The sequence below is a fragment of the Lactuca virosa genome, chromosome 2 (genome assembly GCF_052849685.1).
Source record: "Lactuca virosa cultivar CGN04683 chromosome 2, Lactuca_virosa_CGN04683_v6, whole genome shotgun sequence".
NCBI lineage: Eukaryota > Viridiplantae > Streptophyta > Magnoliopsida > Asterales > Asteraceae > Lactuca > Lactuca virosa.
Window position 1 is genome coordinate 173,047,430 of NC_136427.1, and position 23,553 is coordinate 173,070,982.

General features: G+C 35.1%; 2 protein-coding genes and 1 pseudogene across 2 annotated transcripts; 1 reads left to right on the forward strand and 2 right to left on the reverse strand.

The window, feature by feature from the left end:
* The first annotated feature begins 273 nt into the window (after positions 1–273).
* On the forward strand, positions 274–5,382 carry LOC145159749 (lipase (DUF620)). Its single transcript, XM_079078785.1, has 3 exons — positions 274–614; positions 3,053–3,403; positions 4,680–5,382. The coding sequence occupies exons 1-3, from the start codon at positions 351–353 to the stop codon at positions 5,226–5,228; spliced, it is 1,164 nt and encodes a 387-aa protein (XP_078934911.1). The 5' UTR covers positions 274–350; the 3' UTR covers positions 5,229–5,382.
* Positions 5,383–5,434: 52 nt separating this feature from the next.
* On the reverse strand, positions 5,435–7,395 carry LOC145159750 (GPI-anchored adhesin-like protein). The gene is made up of 2 exons (XM_079078786.1): positions 7,267–7,395; positions 5,435–6,747 (listed from the first exon to the last, which is right to left on the reverse strand). Exon 2 carries the CDS (start codon positions 6,744–6,746, stop codon positions 5,589–5,591), a length of 1,158 nt encoding a protein of 385 aa, XP_078934912.1. The 5' UTR covers position 6,747; positions 7,267–7,395; the 3' UTR covers positions 5,435–5,588.
* An 8,895-nt stretch (positions 7,396–16,290) lies between these two features.
* LOC145157972 (secreted RxLR effector protein 161 pseudogene) lies at positions 16,291–16,917 on the reverse strand (annotated as a pseudogene).
* Between the last annotated feature and the right edge of the window lie 6,636 nt (positions 16,918–23,553).

Here is a 23,553-nt window from a genome sequence, read left to right on the forward strand (position 1 = left end):
TGTGTCACGTAATCCAGACATTCAGTGGCCTACTCAGATAAAAGAACTAACCGGTTAACATTTATAATAATAATAATAATAAGAATAATAATACATTAAAATAATATGAAAAACTATACTATTATACATTAAATATAATATAAAAACTATACTATTAAACAATAACCTCATTCTTTTCACTAAAATGATTTATGAGTGAGGGGGGATGAGATGCACGTGCACAAAGGAATGGAAAGGGAGTGGTGAGGTGCATTTAAGTGATGTTTTCTACTTTGAGGCATCTTCAATTCAAGAGAGAGAGAGAGAGAGAGAGAGAGAGAGAGAGAGAGAGAAAGAAAGAGAAGAGAGAGATGAGTAGTAGTAATAGCAGGAGGATGCCTTTGGCAACACTATTAGAAGAACCCATTGATGTAGATGAAGATGGAGAGTACAAGCATCATAGCATATGGTCTTCATCATCCAAGAAAGCTCAAACATGGCGTAATTGGCTCAAAACTCATATCTTTTTGGCCAATAAACACAAATCCATCAAGTATCATAACATTCTTCTAAGTGTTTTGGGTTGCCCTCTTGTTCCTGTCTCCCTCCTCCCTCCCAAAATACCTTTTTCTCAGGTATGTAATGCATGTTCAGATAAAATTAACCAATATTTATCGTTTATAACTTTGTATGAAGTATGATCCTTTCGTTTTGATGTTTGATTTCTCTTTTCTAGAATATTTTTTTGCAAAAAGTAAAGAATGTTTAGATCTTCTTCTAAGATTGTGTTATTATCATGTAGCTACGCAATTAATATTTCTTGAATATATGTCTTCTTACGGATGCATGTTTGGACAAATTAACCGTGTCTTGGTATGAGAATCTCTACTTTTGGTTTATTTCGTAAAATTTTAAAGCTATTTTCTTCTTGTGTAAGTAATGTATGTTTAAATAATATTATCATATGTTATGTTTTATTCATGTATCCCATGTTTTCACATTATCTTTTTCTTAGATTTGTTTAAATAAAGTTTATAACGTTTTTTGTAATGTTTGGTATTTCTGGTGTTACATTTTTCAATGGAACCATCATTCTTTTGTAGAGACTTTTGAACTTTGAAAGTAAACTTCTATAGTCTTTGCATATATCTTCCTAAACTATTATTCTTCCACATGCAATTAATCGTTTTTAGGTGTTGGGATATTATATATTAGATATTTATAACTAAACAAATCTTGATGTCTCACTTTTTTTTGATAAATGATGACTCTTTTTGTATAATAATTAGTTATCTAATGGGAAAAAAGTCTATTTTGTAAAAAACAAACAATTTTAGACAAACAAAAAAAAGGTTGATTACAAAGAACTTTTGTTACATTTTCATAATTTATGTAAAAATCATTAATATATATGAATTGTAATCTTTTCTTAATATTATACAAAATTAAACACAATGATTGAACCAAGTACCATATTTTGCTAAATAAAATGATACTTGGGTGAAAAAGAAAACTAGAAAACTTTGTTGATCATCATGGACTAGGAATCTTGATCCTCTTTTTATGGGAGGTTGGTTCTTTCATTTCACTTTTTATGCTCATAATTTATTCGAGATTCAATAGAAAAAGCATGAGATATAAAAAGATTTTCTTTATCTTGATGATCTTACCGAATCTTAAATTATTAGAATTAAAATGTGCAAGTTTAAAGAAAATAAATAGAAAGGGTAACTTTGAAGTCAATTTTTGGACATAGCTTAAAAAACTAATGCTATACTATATACATAGAGAGAGAAAGATGTGTGTAAAGTATTAATAAATGCAATTCAGACCCCTACCATTTTTTGTTTTTTTGCATCTGGCCACCGGTCAATGTCAATATATGTGCCTTATTAAATGAACCAAAAAACTATATAAATTTTTAACCTAACTTTTCAACCAACATTCAAGTCATTTTGACTTTTCAGGGTATTATTTTTTTTAAGCGAGTTGTATTTATATTAATAAAAAAAACTAATAAGAAATTAATCCGAAAAAACTATGATTAATTGAAAAACTAGTTGGTAGTTGATAAATTAATTTATAAATTAATAATATTTGATAAAAATTATTTATAAACTAAATTGCAATGTAAAATTGTATGAAATAGTTTATCAACAATTAGCTTATAAGCTAAATCATAAGATAAAATAAACTAAACAACAAATTACAATAAACTATTTTATTTTTGCTAAACAAAACTTAAGACTACAAATTTAAAAGTAGAAAACAACAGCAAAATTAAAACATCACAAGAGTTTTGCATTTAGGAATTGGATTACAACACTATTTTGTCCATCTACGAGTTTTAAATTTATTGATCAAATGAACTTGAAAAAATCAAACTAAACTAAAAGCATTTAGGGGTTGCTTTTTTGTTACTTAATAACCCTAATATGTTAGATACTTAATCTTGATTTTTTTTGGTAACTATATATAGTTGTTTCTTTTTATGTACTTAATTTGAACATAATAACTTAATAAGTAAGTAAAAAAAACATAACTTAATGCACACTAACAGTTTATCTGTTTGACCTTTTTTCCTCTTCAACTTTTTCCATTATAAAATTAATAAATTTTATCAAACCTGATATATATATATATATATATATATATATATATATATATATATATATATATATATATATATATATATATATGCAATTTAATAGTAAAGTTTCATTTAATGCTTAATGTATTAGAGGACACCAACCCCTTTACTTTTTTTTTCTTAGCTTTCCCTCTCAATTTCTCTTACATTAAAAATGATGAATATTATAAAAACATTTATTGGAATGTAACGGTAGTATAATTATTTAGTCTCATTTAAACAGTTAGAGAAAAAAACATTTATGCATAAAAGACTTTATCTAAACAAACATCATTACCTATTCAGTTACCTACTACCCACAGAGAACTTATGCATAACTTTGGCATACACATTACTTATACAAGTTAGCCACTTTATCCATTCATCCATTCAGAACTTATAGGAAAAATCAGTTTGACATTCTAATTCCTTTTGTTTTACAAGGTCTCGTCATCAGCACAATACATAATACAACATTTCACGGCAGCCACCGGTTGCCGAAAACTTGAAGGAACAGTAAGAAACATGTATGCCACCGGAAAAGTTACCATGGCCATGGTGGAGGAGCTCAGCCCAAATGGATCCACCACCAATACCATTAGTAACATCGGAGTGCCACAAAAGGGTTGCTTTGTTATGTGGCAAATGGTGCCAAATAAGTGGCTAATTGAGCTTGCTGTTGGCGGAAATAAGGTGGTCGCCGGAAGTGATGGTAATGTTGCTTGGCGGCATACACCGTGGTTAGGCTCTCATGCCGCCAAAGGTGGTGTTCGTCCTCTCCGCCGTGCTCTTCAGGCAAGAACATAATTTATTAACATTTTTACAGAATTCTTTATGAGATAAAAATGATAAATAATCATGATGAAAATTTATTTAACAAGCACTAAAGTTCATGTCTTAAAAGGCAAAAAAGAATATCCGATGACGACATAAAACGCGTTAAATAAACATAACGTCAAAATTTATTATTAGAAAACATCGAAAAATATTTGTTGTTTGAGTATTGTTGGAATTTTTTTTTCTTTTACTAATAATGGGAAATGTCACTATGGGACCCTCATCTTTTATTAACATAATTCCTAGGGATTTGCAAAAATCAATTGGAATAGATAAATTTGAAAAAGCAAATCATTTTATATTTTGTTCAATTCTCCGCTCTAAATTTTATAAATTTTATAAAATTCAGTTTTTTTATTCGGTTCCATTCAAAATTGACCTGGAACCGAATCAGATTTGGGACTGAATCAGTCCTAAATTAGAACTGTATCAGTTTAGACTAGTCAGGTTTTTCAGTTATGGTGTAACTAGATATTTTAATATGCAATTCGGAAAGTGGGAAACAGCTTTAGCAAGTGGCCCACTTTGGTGGGTATGATATGTCATTTTCCCATTTTGTAAGGTACATCAATATTCTTCAACAACCTTTTCTTTTCCAAACGTTTCTCATTGTCGTCGGATCAACTTAATATATCAATATCTTAGGATGGTCCATACTTACAAAATTAACAGATTTGGTCCCTAAATATTTTCCAAATCTCGTGAATTAACTTTCAATGTACTAGGATGGTCCACATACTTACAGATTAACAGATTCAGTCCTTACACTTTACCAACCTCTTAAAGTTTCAATGTATTAGGATGGTCCACATACTTACAGAATCAACAGATTCAGTCCCTAAAATTTACCAACCTCTTAAATTAACGTTCAACGATTAAGATGGTCCACAAACTTATCGAATTAACAACTTCAGTCCCTATAGTTTACCAATCTCTTAAATTAAGTTTCAATGTGTTAAGATGGTCAACATACTTACAAAATTAACTGATTTAGTCCCTTGAGTTTGACAATCTTTTAAATTAAGCTATAAACTAGAACTTAAGTAGTTATCTTTTCTAATCGACTATGAATAGTGCAACTAACATATGGACAAAAACATAACTACAAATTTCATGTTCGCTCCTTGTACATTTGCTTCATACGACTTTAGTCCCTGGACTTTTGGATTTAGTCACTAAGATCCAAAACTTATAGCAAAGACGAAACTAATCATGTTTTTTGGTTAACTCATAGGGCTTAGATCCTATGGCCGTGGCAGGTGTATTCTCCCTAGCACAATACATGGGAGAAAAACAAATCGGTGATGTGGATTGCTTCGTTTTAAAAATATCAGCAGATGACGCTGACCTGGCAGACCGAAGTGACAATACAGCAGAAATGATCAAACATGTAATGTTTGGTTATTTTAGCCAAAAGAACGGGTTACTAGTGCACTTAGAAGACTCTTACTTAACTAGGGTTCAAACCCCTGGTTCATTCCCTATGTATTGGGAAACCTACATGGCAACAAAAATTGAAGACTATAGAATCATTGAAGGTGTAATGATCGCACATTCGGGTCAATCAGATGTTATAATCACAAGATTTGGGGATAATTTGAGGGCGGGACCCATTATCACTAGGATGGAGGAGAAGTGGACCATTGATGACTTGGCATTCAATGTCCCTGGATTGTCAATGGATTGTTTTATCCCTCCAGAAGAATTACATAAAGATGATACAGAAGAAAATCTTGATTGGAGATCAAATTTGAATTTAAACGGATCATCTTCTTCTTCTTGATGAAACTCGAGCTTACAATATCAATAAGACAACAACTTTGTTTCCTATCACTGACCTCGATCCTACTTTTCCTATAGATTTGTAAACTGTGAATGTGTATGTATTATGTACCATGTATATTACTTAAGTTTCTTGATTAGTTTTTAGATCTTTACACTATGTTGTTTCTTGTATTTTGGGAATAACTCAAGAAGGAAATGTCGAAATGATCAAATGAAACTTGACTCTGTTTACATTTTTAAAGCAATTAATTCTTGTTTATCAATGTTGGTGAAAATACAACATGCTAATATTCTAAAAAAAGATGATATGTAAATAATTAAGAACATAAAAATGGAAGGCAATTGTTTAACTTAAAGCTCAAAAGACTGGTTTTTTGTAGTGTAGACTCCAGTCTGAGTCAACAGATATAGTCAATCCACCATCATCAGTGCATACAGACTCCTCACAAGGATTGATTCGAGTAGGAAATAAACTTTCTTTCTCCTTTCCATGATGCTCAAAAAACTTAGGAGACTTCAACAATCCATTCTCATCAATTTCTTCATCTGACAACAATCTACAGCAATCTAAATCATCTTTATCAAAAGTGACTTCATCTCTCCAAGATATGCGCATTTGTGATTCTGACAAAGTTGAGTTGGAAATCCATGACTCATGACTAATGTTTGCAGGATTGGAAAGTGGGGATAGATCTGAAAAATCAAAACTTAACCTAGGTGGGTCCCATGGTGATAAGTTACCTTTAGGAGTTAACCTTTCATGTTCAAGAACATCTTTCTCTTTCACCTGATCAAGTTCAGATTCAAACTTATATTTCAATTGAACACCTTCAAAGCTTGAATCTGAGTTTGGAGTTTGCATAACATTCCCACTACTCAAAAATTCAGCTGAAAATGGAGAACATTCTCCATTGAAATCCAATGATAATATTCTCTCTTCTTGTGGTGTATCATGAAGAGAAACTGAGGACAACCCTTTTGAGTAATCGCCTTTTCCATCATCATCATCATCATCATCATCATCATCATCATTGTCATTGTTGTCTACATAAATTGGTGATAAATGCCAACTAATTGAAGCTTCAGTAGGAAAAGGTATCATCAAAGAAGGACTAGTTTTTTCAAAAATGTCATGTTCAGGGGGTTTACTTCTTCCAGCTGAAAGAATCCCTCTAGCTTTGCATTTTCTTCTGTCAGTGACACCAGAAATCACATGTCCAGCAGCATAACATGTTGAAGGTGCAGCTCCTGAAACATGAACAGATCGATACAAGCTGGATTGGATTTCAGGGGATACAGATGGCTCAACTGGAGGGGTTTTTGTGGTAGCACTACTTGAGCTTTCTTGAGTAGATTTAGCAGAATCATGATGTTTCATAGCAGAAGCATATTGAATCTTGGTGAGAGGAGTATGATCTTCAACATCAGTTTTGTTATTGATTGTAAAACCAGGAAAGGGGAAGAGATCAGTTTGGTTGTTATTAGATGTTTCTGACCTAGATACTGGCTCTGCCATTCTGCAAGAAAATAAAATTTCAGTTGGGATCTCAGTAGCCAATCATTGTCATTTTCACTCAAGAACTAAACTAAGTGCTATGAATTGCGTAAAGATTGATTTGTTTAGCCTCTATTGTTCCTAGATTAGGTATAACTAAAGACAGATACCAGTAACTTGTAAAAGGGATTTTGAATATACTATGTCTACAGCAGCAAACTTCAACAATTTCCATCATAAATTGGTAAGATGAGCAAGGTTTTCATACATGAAAAAACAGTACGATGTGCAGGTTTATATAAACATGATATTTGAATAGCTTCAATATGAATTCAGAACATTGTGCCCTAACAAGGACTACTTGGTTTTCACTCAAAATACCAATGAGATAAATTCAACTCAAGTTCATGAGTTGAAGTGATCTTGTGGAAATGGGATGAACTGGAAAAGAAATGAAACATTTTGAATTAGATGGCGAAATGCAGGTACATGTTTATGTGTCGATTGATCGGGGAAAAAAAAAAACTGCAATCTGCATTACCTGAAGGATGTTCCGATATGAATTAGGGTTTATGAAATGATGAAAAACTGGATTTAACTGTAGATTTGGAGTCAGATTTGGGGTTAGGGCGAAAACGAGTGAGGACGATATAGTGGTCAAGTAAGCAACTATTTTAAATCGTAAACTTCCGCCCCTCAACACTTGAATGTATATGTAACTACTTCTCTTTTTCAAAAGTACATCCATGTTGTTTGGATACAAACAAAATTACAAAAATGGTCCTTATGGTTTGTTGAGAATTGTTATGTTGATTCAAAACATTTTGAATTAGCATCATTGGTCCAAAACAAGTTTTTTGTTGCCGTTTTGTCCGATTTCTTTTTGAATATCTAAATAACGGACTTGCCATTGGTATTTTCTTTTTCCATTTTATTATTTTTTTAACATTTTCCTAATTTAAAAAGAAAAAAGACAAAACGAAACCACCCTACCTATTTAACCCTTATCTTTAACACATATATAATCTTCATCTTTATCTTTGTCATCTTCACCATCGAACGATCGCCGCAGCAGTCATCGGAGATCTAGAACGATCTGGCGGCGACGATTTGCAAACATCATCGGAGATCTGCAAACACCTTCGGGGGAATCACTTTCACTGCCCTACCCCTACTGACTCATCACCACCATTGGAGTTTCGCAAACATAACGAGTTTGCAAAGGTGGCAGCGACATGGCGACTCTAACAACGACGTATAGATCTGGGTTACAACGTTGGCTTCATCTCGCTCCTTCTCCGATGACGACGTTGAACTATGGGCTACAAAATCCATCGAAGAACAACAAATTTGTATACCTAAAAACGTGAAGTCGTGAGCTAAGCTTTCTTATATGCGAAGGTGGTGGCGAAACAAGCGGCAACGGCGAAGTCGAAGTTGGATAGTGCTAGGGTTTTGTCGTGTTCGTCAATTTACAACGTTGGATAATACTAGGGTTTTTGAGTTACAACGTCGGTTGTCATTGTCGATATGTGTTATTCGTCAGATTCAGATTCCCATCGCCAAGCCTCCTTCGTCACCATCTTCATGTTTACAAAGTCTTCACCAGAATCAAATCCTAGCATCGCCCTTCTTCGTTTTCCAGATCCGACGAGAAGTTGTTTGTCATGAAAATAGATGAAGACGATATGGTGGTGCTCCGCCAAAAAATGAAAGCTCCTCTAAGATGGCGATGGCCTGAAAAAAAATGAAAGCTCTGCCAAGATGGTGGTGGCCCGTCAAGTAGTGATAGTCCAATAGGTGGCGATGAGAGGAGTCAATGTGGTTAATTTGTTTATGAAAACCCTAAATTCTCAAATCCAACACTAGTGGTGGATTCAAATGTATATAATTCTTAATGTAAGGTGATTAATTCATATTGATATTTGATTCCAAGATAGAGAATAACAAACCCAATCCTCCAAACACTCCAAATTCCATTCATATGAGGTTTTCCACCATGGATGAAGTTCTAGACCTCCATATCCCACTAAACTCCACATTAATAAATTAAGGTTTGATTCTATAAAGTTTAGGAGTTCTCATGCTGGAACAAACAAAATCCAACATCTAACCGTCATGGGTTCATCATTTTTGGATTTTGAAGCTCACCCCAAATCCTATATCCTCACATTGCATGAGTTTGAGCATTTACCTTGGGATTAATGCATAAATGTCCACTAAGTATCATAAGTTACAAAACCACTTTAGTTGATTGATTAATAGTTGAAAGTTCAATAATTTTAGTATTGAATTCATTTTTTAATGCAATCAAGTATTTGTTTTCTCTAATTAATGTGGTTTAAGTTTTAAGATATAAGCTCAAAAACTTTGAAGCGGTAAGGACGACACACACATTCTAATCTACTCATAAATTATATCATTTTTTCAGCTGGGACTTAACCCTCAACTACTTGGGCTTGAGAACACCCTGTCAACACCCAATCACGTTGGGCTATAAGAAATTGAAAATTTATGCAATTTCAAAATGAATATTGTATAAGAAAAAATTGTATCTCGACCAAAACTCAATATCTCACTGCCATAAGTTCTCCCTCGAATTTGTATTTAAACATATGCATACCCTCACTCATTTGAAATAGATTATTTTTTACATCATACAAAACTACTACATGGGAATCCCTATGTTTATATCTCTGTTTTGAAACCTTGTTTCTAAAATGAGTAATTTTGTGGTAATTTTTAAGTGTTCTTCGTCGGCTTAGTGTACTTTTTTTAGAGTAAATTACATGAATGGTCTATATGGTTTGGGGTAATTTACACGTTTGGTCCCTAACTTATTTTTTTCACTCAGAAGGTCCCTACTGTTTGTTTTTGTTACGCGTTTGGTCCCTGTCTGACCTAAAAGGACTATTATGCCCTTATTAATTTCTTTTTTAATTAATTTTATTATTTATATTATTTTAATTTATTATTATAAATAAGAAAAAAAGGGCATGTAGGTCCTACTCCTTTACTGTCTCTCTCAATAGCCTTGGTCGATTGATCCTTCATCATCATCGCCGACCTCCCTCGTCCTCAACCCTCCGCCCTCTTCTCTATAGACATGAAACTGCTCCCTCCTCTATCTTCAACGTCGAGTATCTCCTTCATCCACTCCTCACTGCCCACCTCTTCATTACTGATAGAAATCCGACTTCAAAATTACCCCTTTATGACCTAGATATCGTTACAACACCATTACTCATGACGCCAACCATCCGATTTCCACTTGACCCATTATCTCCGATGTCTCTCTCTATCGGCCAGACATGACACGTGACACACCTCTGTTTCCATGTTCTATCTGACTGTCTCACATGTCAATAATAATGTATATCGTCGTTGGTCTCCATCATAAGCAATCTCCAACTGCCTCCATCGCCAAGTGACCGTTGTTGATCTCCAATGTCAATCTGACCGCCTGTGGTCTCAGTTACTTTGTATAAATTTCTTTGTCTGATTTCAAGTATTGTTGCATAAATCTGTGCTCATGAGTGTTTAATTTCAAGTTTTTGAGTCTGATGTCAAGTGTATCTACATAAATTGAATTTCAAGTTTCAATTTGTTCTCCATGTATGATTTGTGTTTCAATTTTGATCTCAGATTTCATAACTGATTTATGCTTCAATATTTGAATAAGATATCTCAGTCCAGTTCTTAATGATAAATATTATATATTATGTCAAGGCTTATTGATAAATTTGATTTTAGATCCAGGCATGTAGTGGTTTTAACTCTGATGATGGAGTATATGGTGGTGGTGAAGAATACGTTAGATAGCTTTCTAGGAAGGAGGGGCAGTCACATACATGAAATGAAAATGGAAGGGGGAATAGGGAAAAATGGCGGGGTAGGTAAGGTAAGCAGTCACATACATGAACGTAAATGGAAGGGGGAATAGAGAAAAATTGTGGGATAGATAAGGTAAGGTGAGGTGGGAGTGGGGTTGGGGGTGTGTTTATTTAAATAAATTAAAAAATCAAAGGCAAAATAGTCTTTTTAGGTAAGACAGGGACCAAGCGCGTAACAAAAACAAACAGAAGGGACCTTCTGAGTTAAAAACAATAAATTTAGGATCAAACACATAAATTACCCCAAACCATAGGGACCATTCGTGTAAGTTACTCTTTTTTTTTAAATAAGCAAAACAATTTCATCTTAGTGATATAAAATTTTAACTTTTACCATTAGTAAACATTACAAACATTTATAACATCTATCTGTTTCTATTTTATCATAAAATGTATTAAATATCACCACCTTTAATTCAACCGGTATTTATTATCACTAAGTTGGTTTTCTTACAATTTGGAACAACAAAAAAATTGATTTATGATCGGTACCTATGAAAATTATACAATATGAACCTCATAGGACTTTTCACACACTGTTGATGTGCAAAGAGGCAAGAGTTATGATGAAAAGAGAAAAGATCAAAGATGTCTTGGAGCCATTTCAATATCTTCATGTTCCTGAATCCTGAGGACTCCAAAAAGTAGAGGAGCAAGAATCCAAAACTGAATATATCTAATTTCAAGTAAAAAGGGTCTGCATACTAAGCATCAAAAGAAAACATTATCTTGGAATGTTGCAACCATAAAATATCACCTCTATTTCATATAATCTTTATCTAATCTGTTGTTAGCCTTACAACTGAAATCTTCAAGACTTCATCTATAATCTGAGAAATTCTGTTCATCTACCTCCTACAAATTGCTACTTAACAAATCGATTGAAATCACCATAATCCAACATAGATCGAAATAAATTAAGGTGAAACTGGTATTTTAATGTGATTTTGTAATTTTTAATAAACAAAACCTTATAATGCACAGAATTCATGATATAATATTAAGATATTTTTATTGTTAAAAGTTGTTCTAATCATTTTGATGATTGTGAAAGTTTTAACTGGATTTTAACATTTACTTTTGAACTAATAAATATATATAAGTCATAGCGGTGAGCATTACTTGATTTAAACCGTAAACTCGTTTGAACCAAAAGTTATTCAGTTTCCACGTTCGAGTTAATCGGTTTGCGGTTCGGGTTTTGAATTAAATGGTTGGTGTTTTAATCAGTTTGCAGTTTGGTAAATGTTAATCAGGCCCACTCGAAAAATGAATAAGCATTTAATATAATATTAAACATTAATATATATATATATATATATATATATATATATATATATATATATATATATATATTGATTTTTCATTATTTCCTCCGAAATGACTAAATGGTCACTTTGATTACTTGTAAATCGCATCAAAAATACAAAAACCAACCACTAGTGTTGGTGTAAATAATTAAATACATGTTATTAACTTATTAGTTGGGTCATCCGAAGTACCCACCAGGCACCGGTAACCATTAATATGGTTGGTGTCACCTCATCACCGCACCCAACTATTAAACCCATGGTATTGTTTGGTTTTTATTCAAAAACTAGTTTAAAAAACAAGAGATTTAACAACGGAAGACTTTGAATTTTGAATAACATAAAAAAAGTTTATAACCAACCAAGGATTATCTTGCAAAGTTTGGAAAGAAAACTGTAAGTCCCCAAATCGCTTTGACGTATCAATCGATCCACTTGATGGTACGGAATCCCAATCAAGTGGATGATTCAAGATAGAATGGAGAAGAAGAAGAAGAAGAACTAGATGAATCTTCAATGTATCAATGATATTGAGTGATGATCCGGTTACATAAATTCATATACACACAAACGTTCTCTCTTACTTTCTCTCTCTAGAACACCTTCCTTTCAACAACGGCAGCCCCTTCTTAGACCGAAAACGTCCCCTCGCTATGCTCGACTCCTAAAACACGCCTTTCTCACTATATATATATATATATATATATATATATATATATATATATATATATATATATATATATATATATATATATATATATATATATATATATATATATATATATATATATGGACCTAAGGTCAAGCCCAAAACACAAAGGTCTGACCGAAATCACATGTGATTTCGGTCCAAGCTACAACTAAAACCCAAGACTGTTTTAAGACCGAAAACCACAAGTTCCTAGAAAAGCAAAGTATAAACCATATTTTAGACCCAACAATCTCCCCCTTGGTTTATAGCTTTCTTTTCATATGACCTAACAAACTCCCTCTGGGTTTGTAGCTTGCTTTTCTTTTCAATCTTCGCTTTCTGCTTGGCTTCAGCGTTTATCTTCGATTTCTTCATAACTTCAAGATGGACATATGAATCTTCTATATGAATGACTTCATCTTGAACAGTTGGGCTTTTCTTCAAAAATTTGACTTTTAACGCACGTTGGGTGTGGAGGCTTCTTGTAAGGATTCTTCAAAATCAGCACTTTCAGCTTGAGAATCTTCAGAGAGAATAACAGAGAGACCGATTCTTCTGGATCACTTCAGCAGGTTCATAGATAGCAGCAAATTGATTGAGGAGGCTTCAATGCAATCTGTCACATAATCTTCAAGAACAGCTTCACCTTGCTTCTGGGGTTGAAAGAATGAATGTTGAAGAATCAAGGTTCTAAATAACATGAGACGTGGCTTGGCGGCAAGGTAAAAGTTAAGTCATGACAAGCCTTGGCGAGCCATGACGTTTTTCAAGGCGTGACTATTATATATATATATATATATATATATATATATATATATATATATATATTAATAGAGATAAATCATATAATTATTGATTTTTATCAAGTATATCAAGTTTTTAGAAGTGTTCTATTAGTATTTAATATAAAAAGTTAGCAAAAACTCAATTAATTTTAGGCCCGATAAAATAAATCAAAAAACAAAAAAAACTCGCGTCTTGAAAAAAACTCGCGCCATATCGCGATAAGGCGCGCCTTGACACGTTATTTGGACGCCACGCTTAACAAACCCGCCTTGGACGTTTTCGTAACGGCTACACCACGCCTCGCGCCATGGCACGCCTTGAGGCGCGCCATGGCGCCTTATTTAGAACCATGTGAAAAATAATCTTCATTTCTTGTTCCACAGTTGTTCAAGGATGTAACCTTGGCTCAGAAAGTTCTGATACAGGTTCCTTGAGTCTCTTCTTCCTTTGAGTTCTCTGATTTTTGAATTCGCTTTTCAAGACAAAGAAAATTTTGAGATAAAAACAAAACTAAAAGTAAACTTAGCACACACTAGAAATCACTAAGAAGTAAACTAAAAATAGAAATACACTCAAAAGTAAAGCAAAAATATTTTTGGATTTTTGATTTTTCTAAAAAAGAAATAAAAACAGAAATAAGCATATTTTTGGATTTTTAATTTTCTGATTTTTGTTTGATTTAAAAAAAAATTTAATTCTCCCCCTAAATTTGTGCATAGAGGAAAACTATGAACAAATTTAACAAAAAAAAAATAATAACTAAATTTTTAGACTTTTGGGATCAAAGTTGTCAAGCAATTCAATATCGTTTATCAGCACACACCTGCATGTTTAGCTCTGGTCAATCACCGGTATTGTAATCCACTTAAACATGAAAGGATATTGACAAATTGGACAGATAATAAGTGACAAGTCATTGTGATCTATATTCCTAAATGGACCGTTTAGCTGGCGACGACCAAGGATATTGTTGTCCACTTAAATTCAACAGCGAGATCTACAGATAACCTTTTAAATGGTTCAATTTTAGATGTACTCTAACTTGTTCCCCACTTCCTGATATACCCCGGTAATCAAGAACTTCCAAAGAACTCCTTACTTTAGGTGAGTATTCAATCATTAAGAGAGAAGATAGATATAGAAGTGTATATGTTGTATCCCAGGTCGGATGTCTTCCAATCACGCAGAGGGAACAACATATTGTTGGGTAATACATGCATCAAATACACTCTATAACTAGGCAGCGGAAGAATCGAAACAACAAAACGATTTACCTAAGTGTACATGCAACCTATGGATCTATGGCTTTATACTATTACTTCTACCCTATGAAATCCGAAAATACAAGGAAGAATACTAACCTCTTTAGCAGCTAATGAACTTCGAGCTTGACTCCTTATGCGTGCCACCTTGTTTGGATGATGAGGATCCAAACTAGAATCCCTCTCTTGGTTCACACCCAATGAACTCAAAAGAGTAGAAACAAATATTAAACTAGGAGGGATGAACTAAATGAAAGTTCTTTCACAATGAGGGAGAAAGAAGGTGGCGAATACTCAAGCCAAAATATGACCAAGGAGGAATGAATCCCTAAGGCCCTATTTATAGCCTTGGATACCTCCTAGGGTTTTATCCTTCCATCCATGTGGGATGGGATAGGCTAAGAACGAAATTCCCTTTATCCAAAGGGAGATTTCGTCCAACCCCCTTCATTCTAGGGTTCTGGAATGTTCCCTGATCAACCAACTATTGATTAATTCACATTCAACCCTTCTATTAATTAAACTGTTAATTAATTCCCAAATTGTTTTCCAATTAGTTTCTAATTAATTATTAAACAATAATAATTAATAAACTAATCACTCCTATTATTTATTCTACTCAATTTTGAGTCTTGAGGGCAACCCAAGAGGACCCTGCTATTATTAGAAATATCACCAATTAGTTAATGATCTTGGACACACTTCCAACAGTCTCCCACTTGGACAAGTCATAAACTATATATGGTCTTATATCCATCTAATAATCAACAGAGAGAATGCCATCCAATGCATCTGCCGAACTCTGATCTAATCAGTTTCAGCCCTCAGATAAGTGATCAACTATTCCTTCATCCTCATGATATCTGTATGAATTCGAGACATGGATAATGGTCAATCTCAGAATTCAAAATTATGTTTCCCGATATAGATTTGTGATGACTACATCTGACTACTAAATCGAACACATCAGTTCTAGTCAGCACCCGGCCAGGTATTTTGGATGTCAGCACCAAATCATCGAGGGGCCCATAGATATCGCTTCTCCTATTAAGGCAGAAGGGACGGATAAACTTTGACTACATAGTCTTTGTCTATTTTATCATGTCACACATGAATACACCCGTTATAGCCACCAGTTACGGATAGCGTTGGAGTATACCAATGCATAACAGAATCTTAGAGCAAAGCCCCACATGTATCTCGGTTTGAAGAACAGAAAATATTATCATCTTAGAATTACTCGTGACTTAATCCATGAAGTAATCTCTAAGTGTGGGTTGTTCCAATACTTAAATCACTATTAAGCACTCATAAGTGTTGACACAATCACTATGTCATGCTCAATCAAAATGGTTAATCCATCAACAATCATGACAGTCTTGAATCACTACTTACTTCCAAGAGTATGACCGACTGTGGAGATTTGAGTACTTAGTACTCGGGAAGTGGGTTCTAAACATGCAAAAGTGAAACACAGTAATAAATAAATAGAAATGATAGCAATCCAGCACTTTGTTAAGTCTCCACAAAATAAACATCAATTTTATTACAAATTCATACTGTTAAATGTTTCAAGGATTATCAAACTAAACAACTAAACAACTACACCATATCTTCAGCAAATCAAATGCCTATAGATCTAGTATGACCATCATGCTTGATCCTTGATAGTGGTTTAGTGAACGGATCGGCTGGATTCTCCTCTGACGATACTCTGCTCACAACAATATCTCCATCCTCGACTCGATGTCTTACATAGTGGAACTTTCTAAGTATATGTCTTGAGTTACCATGGTCTTTGGGTTCTTTAGTCAAAGCGACTGCACCCTCATTATAACAGAAGATTTCCAAGGGATCCTTGATGCTCGGAACGACACCAAGATCATCAATGAAATTCTTCAGCCATGTAGCTTCTTTTGCAGCTTCACTAGCTGCTATATACTTTGACTCGCACGTAGAGTCTGCCACTGTCGACTGCTTGGAGCTCTTCCATGTGACCGCTCCTCCATTGAGCAAGAATACCCATCCTGACTGCGAACATGAGTTGTCCCTATCAGTCTGGAAACTGGCATCTGTATAACCTGTAACTTTCAACTCATCTTTACCCCCATATACCAAGAACATATCCTTTGTTCTTCTTAGGTATTTCAGAATGTTCTTTACTGCTGTCCAATGACTTTCGCCTGGGTTGTCCTGAAAACGACTCACCATACTCAGAGCAAATGAGATGTCAGGACGAGTACATGTCATGTCATACATGATCGATCCTATAGCAGAAGCATATGGTGTTGGGTTTTGAGCATTCTAACACTCCTATGGTGTACATGCAACCCTATAAACCTTGGATCTATGTTTTCTCTATTATACATGCAAATATTAACTATTCCAAGGTTTCATCCTAACTAGCATATTATGAAGCACCTATACTACAAAGTTCTAGTTAGATGGCATACCTTTTGATGTAGCTTGATGTCTTCAAGCTTTAAGAGCTTAGCCCCAATAGTGTGGAAGCCTCAAATGGAATCACAAATCACCAAAACACCTTGGAAGAACTTGAGAGAATATGTATGCACACTAAAATCGGCCCACTCTTATTTTCACACACTTGTGCCAATTTTGTGAGCCAAGGACCCCTTTATATATTATGGAGGATTAGGGTTACATCCATGTAAACCCTAATACCCATGACCTTTCATTTACATAGGATCCATGGGTTAAAAGCTCCATGGACCATCCATGAAAGCTTAGCCCAACCTAAATGAACTTGGCCCATTCCATATATATAAGAGTCCATATTTAATTAGTTCTTTTTGATCACTTAATTAATTCTAAATTAATTCTTGATCAATACTAATTAAATAATATGATTCCATATTAATATATTAGAACTTATAATATATTAATATAAATCATAAATATACTATTTTCAAAAGACTATCCATATAAATTGTGCTGGTGAAGTGCAACCCAAATGGACCATGCCGGGTCGGGTCAAGTACATACCAAATATAGTTATGGACTTAGACATTAATCCAACATATGGGACTCAACTCATTCTTTCCTGTTCATCACTAGAACTAGGACATTGAGTCTTACTCAATTTTGTGCCATGTTGCATAGGTAGATACCCTTTCTTGGAGTCCTGCATCTTGAATTTCTTCAAGATCTTATCCAAGTATGTACTTTGGCTCAGTCCTATTAGACGTTTTGATCTATCTCTATAGATCCTTATACCAAGTATGTATGCAGCCTCTCCTAGATCTTTCATAGCGAAACAGCTCCCAAGCCACGTCTTAACACCTTGCAACGTCGGGATATCGTTTCCTATAAGGAGTATGTCATCCACATACAACACCAGGAAGACTACATTACTCCCACTAGCTTTGATATATATGCAGGATTCACCTTCACTTCTTGAAAAACCAAACTCCTTGACCTTTTCATGAAAGCAAAGGTTCCAGCTGCGAGACGCTTGTTTTAGTCTATATATGGACCTTTCAAGCTTACACACTCTATTTGGATATTTTGGATCTATGAAACCCTCAGGCTGTGCCATGTACACTTCCTCTGTGAGTTTTGCATTAAGGAAAGCGGTCTTCACATCCATTTGCCATACTTCATAATCATGAAAGGCTGCTATGGCAAGTAATATCCTAATAGACTTGATCTTGGCTACTGGTGAAAAAGTTTCCTCATAATCAATTCCTTGAGTCTGAGTGTAACCCTTTGCAACATTCTAGCCTTGAACGTGTGCACATTCCCATCCATGTCTGTCTTCTTCTTGAAGATCCATTTGCACCCAACAATTTTAGTGCCAGGAGCAGGATCAACCAAATTCCAAACTTGGTTGTCATGCATAGACTGAATCTCGCTCTTCATGCTTTCCTTCCACTTAGCAGCCTCAGTGCCTGCCATCGCTTCCTTATAGTTGGATGGCTCATCCATATCAACGAGTGTACGATCACTGATCAGTACGTCTCCTTCTGTGCTCACATGAAAACCATAGAACTCAGGAGGAGCACGAACTCTATTGGATCTGCGAAGGGGAGGTGGAGATATATCATTTTTCTCAACAGGTTGCTCAGCCTCGGGTTGAGGTTCCTCAACGGGTTGTTGCTCCTCAGGTTGAGTGCTAGTGTCTACTAAAGGTTCTTCTTCATTTGTCTCTTGAAGCTCTTCAAGGTCTATGTGGCTCCCACTGTCCTCTTTGGAAATGAGGACAAACACTTTGTTTTTCGAAGGCTTGTAGAACAAGTATCCAAACGACTTTTGTGGATAACCAATGAAGTAACACTTCTCTGACCGGGGTTCGAGCTTGTCATTCGCCTCGCGACGAGCAAAAGCTTCGCATCCCTAAACCTTTATATGTGCTAGAGAAGGACGTGTCTCACTCCACATTTCAGAGGGTGTTTTAGCAACCTTCTTAGTAGGTACGAGGTTTAGGATATGGGCGGCTGTCTCTAAGGCATACCCCCAAAAAGATATCGGAAGTATAGCTCGACTCATCATAGATCGAACCATGTCCAACAAGGTTCGATTTCTCCTTTCAGCCACACCATTCAACTGTGGTGTTCTGGGAGGAGACAATTGTGAAACTATTCCACAATTCTTAAGATGATCGTAGAATTCAAGACTTAAGTATTATCCACCCCTATCGGATCGGAGCATCTTGATCTTTCTGCCCAATTGGTTCTCTACTTCGTTTTGAAACTCTTTGAACACCTCGAAAGTTTCTGACTCATGCTTGATTAGATAGATATATCCATATCTACTGAAATCATCAGTAAAAGTCACGAAGTATCTTTCTCCATGTCTTGTGGCGGATTCGAAGGGTCCACAAACATCTGTGTGGATGAGGTCCAACAAATCCTTGCCTCTTTCACAGTGGACTGTGAATTGCGCTTTTGTCATCTTGCCAAGTAAGCAAGATTCGCATACATCATCTGACTTGAGGTCAAATGATTCCAAGATTCCATCAGATTGGAGCTTGGCAATGCGTTTCTTGTTTATATGGCCAAGTCGACAATGACACAACATGATTTATCTAATTCACTATTAGATGAACCAACATTCATAATTAGTTTATCAAAATCACCATCACAAAAACCACTTTCATACACACCTTTACAAGGACTAGCTTTAAAAATAAAACAACCATTCTTATAAACCAAAATGTCACCATTATCATTATCAAAAGAAAAACGACAACCATCCTAATAAAGCGCATGAAAAGAAATAATGTTTCGTGCCATATCAGGCGAGTAGCAACAATTTAATAAACTAAGATAAACACCACCACTAAGCATGAGCTCATAGTTCCCAATCCTTGTAACAGCTGACTCGCGCCTGTTTCCCATGATTAGGTTGAGCTCACCATGCTTCAACTTCCTACTTTGTCTTAGTCCCTGCATATCAGAGCAAATGTGAGTACCACATCCTGTATCAAGAATCCAAGAGTTAGAAGTAGATGTGCTATGGAGTTCTATCATGAACATACCTGAGGTGTTAGCCACCTTGACTTTTCCCTTCTTAAGGTCCTCGAGGTATTTAGGGTAACTACGCTTCCAGTGTCCCTTTTCCTGACAGTAAAAACAAATGGCTTCACTTGGATCAGTAGAAGGAACTATTTCAGCTTGAGCCCTTTTCTTGGGAGCAGGTTCAGACTGTCTGAACTTACCCTTACCCTTTCCTTTGGGTTGAGGCGCCCTTTTCCTTTTAGCAAAACTACGATCAACAGCCAATACTGGAGCATTAGGGTTAGAGTTGTTGGGTTTCTTCATGCTCGCTTCAGCAGTTTTGAGCATGCCATGCAACTCCATCAAGGTCTTGTCAAGTCCATTCATATTGAAGTTCATGATGAATTGCGAATATGAACTAGTAAGCGAGTTCAAAACCATGTCAATGTCCAACTCCTTAGGTAGCTCGACACCTACATTCCCAAGTTTGTCTATGTACGACTTCATCTTTTGGACGTGCGTACACACAGAAGCTCCATCTTGTAGTTTACATGCCATGAGGGACTTAACGATCTCGAATCGTTCTTGCCTAGCTTGCTCTTGGAACATCTCCTCGAGTTGCTAGTTTATGTCAAATGCACCCCATGTTTCAAAGTTCATCTGGAGACCAGAAGACATGGTCGCTAACATAAGGCAAGCCACTTTGGTAGATTCATCTTAATTCTTGTTGTAGGCAGTAACTTCTTCTGAGGCAGGGTTCTCTCCAAGTATGGGAACATCTTCGTCGAGAACATACTCTTTGTTATCATCTCTTAACGTGATGCTCAAGTTCCTGATCCAATCAAGATAGTTGGATCCATCCTCCTTGAGTTTCTCCCTATTAAGAACCGACATTAGAGAGAAGCTTGAGTTTTAAGTTAGAGGAGGAGGAGGAGGAGGAGGCAGATTGTTGTTGTTGTTGTTGTTGGCTTGGTTCGACATCTACAAAAGACAAGATTCCAATTAGTTTGATATAAGTCCTTAATTAATAATTACCCTAAATAAATTATTTGATTAAGGCTAGGATCCATATTTGGCTTCATGATGTGTAAAGGGATGTCGTAAACACACCACAAAGTTATTTAGGTAGACAAAGCTCTTTGTCAATTTCAATCACTATGAAATTCCTAGATCTTTGAGATTCATTGACTATCAATGACATGTTAATCTCGGATTATGTTCATCTCAAATTCAATGACGGGGATGCCGCAGATCATTGAACAGATGGTGAATCACTCATACAAAATTGTGTGGTCCCCGGCTCAAGTTACGCTTGAGATTCGCGAGTCTCACATCATTCTCTACCTATACTCTCAAATTGACGTGTCGGTTAACCACACGAGCTCCATCAACAAGTTATAAAGAGAATGTGCAATTTTTATGGATAACATAAGATTCACTTTTATTTAAATAAAACGGGATTTTGTTTTATACTTGTATTTAGAATACTTTTAGATTGACCATCATCACTATCAAACCCTTTCGGTAACTCCATTCTCAAATTGCAATAGGGCGGTGAGGGTGGTAAGCGCGAAGCATATTAAAAACCGACCTCATTAGGAATCATAGAGACCTCCTTTAAACCCCTATATTAGAATGTGTGAGCCTAGTCGAGATAACACTGACAATGTCAATACTTAAAATATGCGAGGACGCATATTGTAATTCTCTTATACATACAATATATGAATCTTACATATATATTAGGGGTAAATTTAAAACACTTTAAGTTTAGTTGTCTATTATTAATTCAAATTAATTACAAGGATTCAATATAACAATTAATAAAACATGAGGGGTTAATATTCAAATTTATAAAACTCTATTATAAATAATATTAAAATATTTAAATCCCTATTTAAATAATAAATAAATATTCGAATTCAAATAAACATATTTAAATGATATTTATCTATTTTCAGATTTACACAATTAAAATTTGGCATTTATCCATATTTATCAAAACTTCAAATTCGAAAAATGAAGGAAAATTTGAAAATCCCGAATCTGCTGAGTTCACGTCGTGAACCCCGATTAGGGTTTTATCACATTACGAATTTTTGATTACTCATTCATCATTCAGTTTCAAACAAGTATTTTTCAGAAAACATGGATGTAGGGTGATAGTAACCATGAACCAATGGCTCTGATACCACTGTTGGGTAATACATGCATCAAATACACTCTATAACTAGGCAGCGGAAGAATCGAAACAACAAAACGATTTACCTAAGTGTACATGCAACCTATGGATCTATGGCTTCATACTATTACTTCTACCCTATGAAATCCGAAAATACAAGGAAGAATACTAACCTCTTTAGCAGCTAATGAACTTCGAGCTTGACTCCTTGTGCGTGCCACCTTGTTTGGATGATGAGGATCCAAACTAGAATCCCTCTCTTGGTTCACACCCAATGAACTCAAAAGAGTAGAATCAAATATTAAACTAGGAGGGATGAACTAAATGAAAGTTCTTTCACAATGAGGGAGAAAGAAGGTGGCGAATACTCAAGCCAAAATATGACCAAGGAGGAATGAATCCCTAAGGCCCTATTTATAGCCTTGGATACCTCCTAGGGTTTTATCCTTCCATCCATGTGGGATGGGATAGGCTAAGAACGAAATTCCCTTTATCCAAAGGGAGATTTCGTCCAACCCCCTTCATTCTAGGGTTCTGGAATGTTCCCTGATCAACCAACTATTGATTAATTCACATTCAACCCTTCTATTAATTAAACTGTTAATTAATTCCCAAATTGTTTTCCAATTAGTTTCTAATTAATTATTAAACAATAATAATTAATAAACTAATCACTCCTATTATTTATTCTACTCAATTTTGAGTCTTGAGGGCAACCCAAGAGGATCCTGCTATTATTAGAAATACCACTAATTGGTTAATGATCTTGGACACACTTCCAACACATATGACTAACATAGATAGAGGGTTAGAGAGATAGTACGGTGCATATGTTGTGTCCCAGGTCAGATCTTCTGATCACGCAAAGGGGACAGCATATGGCTAATAGATAGAAAGAATTGCATAGATAAGGAGATGCATAGAGATAGAGTTGCATATGTTGCATTCCAGGTCGGATATGTTCCAATCGTGCAAAGGAGGCAACATATGACTGACATATAGAAAGCAAGAAAATAATCTTCTACAGACCTACTTTATTTGAACCCCCCAGTTGCCCTATCAGTTCCTGAATTAAGGACATAAGTCCGTACATCAAAGAAGTGTTAAACCACAATTCTAGATACATATGACTTTAATGTATCTTGCAGGTTCCCATGTTTATCTCACTGCTCAATCTACCCGAGCGTCGTATTGTCAGTCTAAATAAAACTATCTAGGTTCAGATGAGTTAACACTGTCAAGTCCTTT

Excerpts from the sequence above, each read along its gene's own strand:
- LOC145159750 (XM_079078786.1), bottom strand. The coding sequence starts at position 6,746 with ATGGCAGAGCCAGTATCTAGGTCAGAAACATCTAATAACAACCAAACT.
- LOC145159749 (XM_079078785.1), top strand. The coding sequence starts at position 351 with ATGAGTAGTAGTAATAGCAGGAGGATGCCTTTGGCAACACTATTAGAA. Across the intron at positions 615-3,052 it reads CCAAAATACCTTTTTCTCAG|GTCTCGTCATCAGCACAATA; the intron begins GTATGTAATGCA and ends TTGTTTTACAAG. Across the intron at positions 3,404-4,679 it reads CTCTCCGCCGTGCTCTTCAG|GGCTTAGATCCTATGGCCGT; the intron begins GCAAGAACATAA and ends GTTAACTCATAG.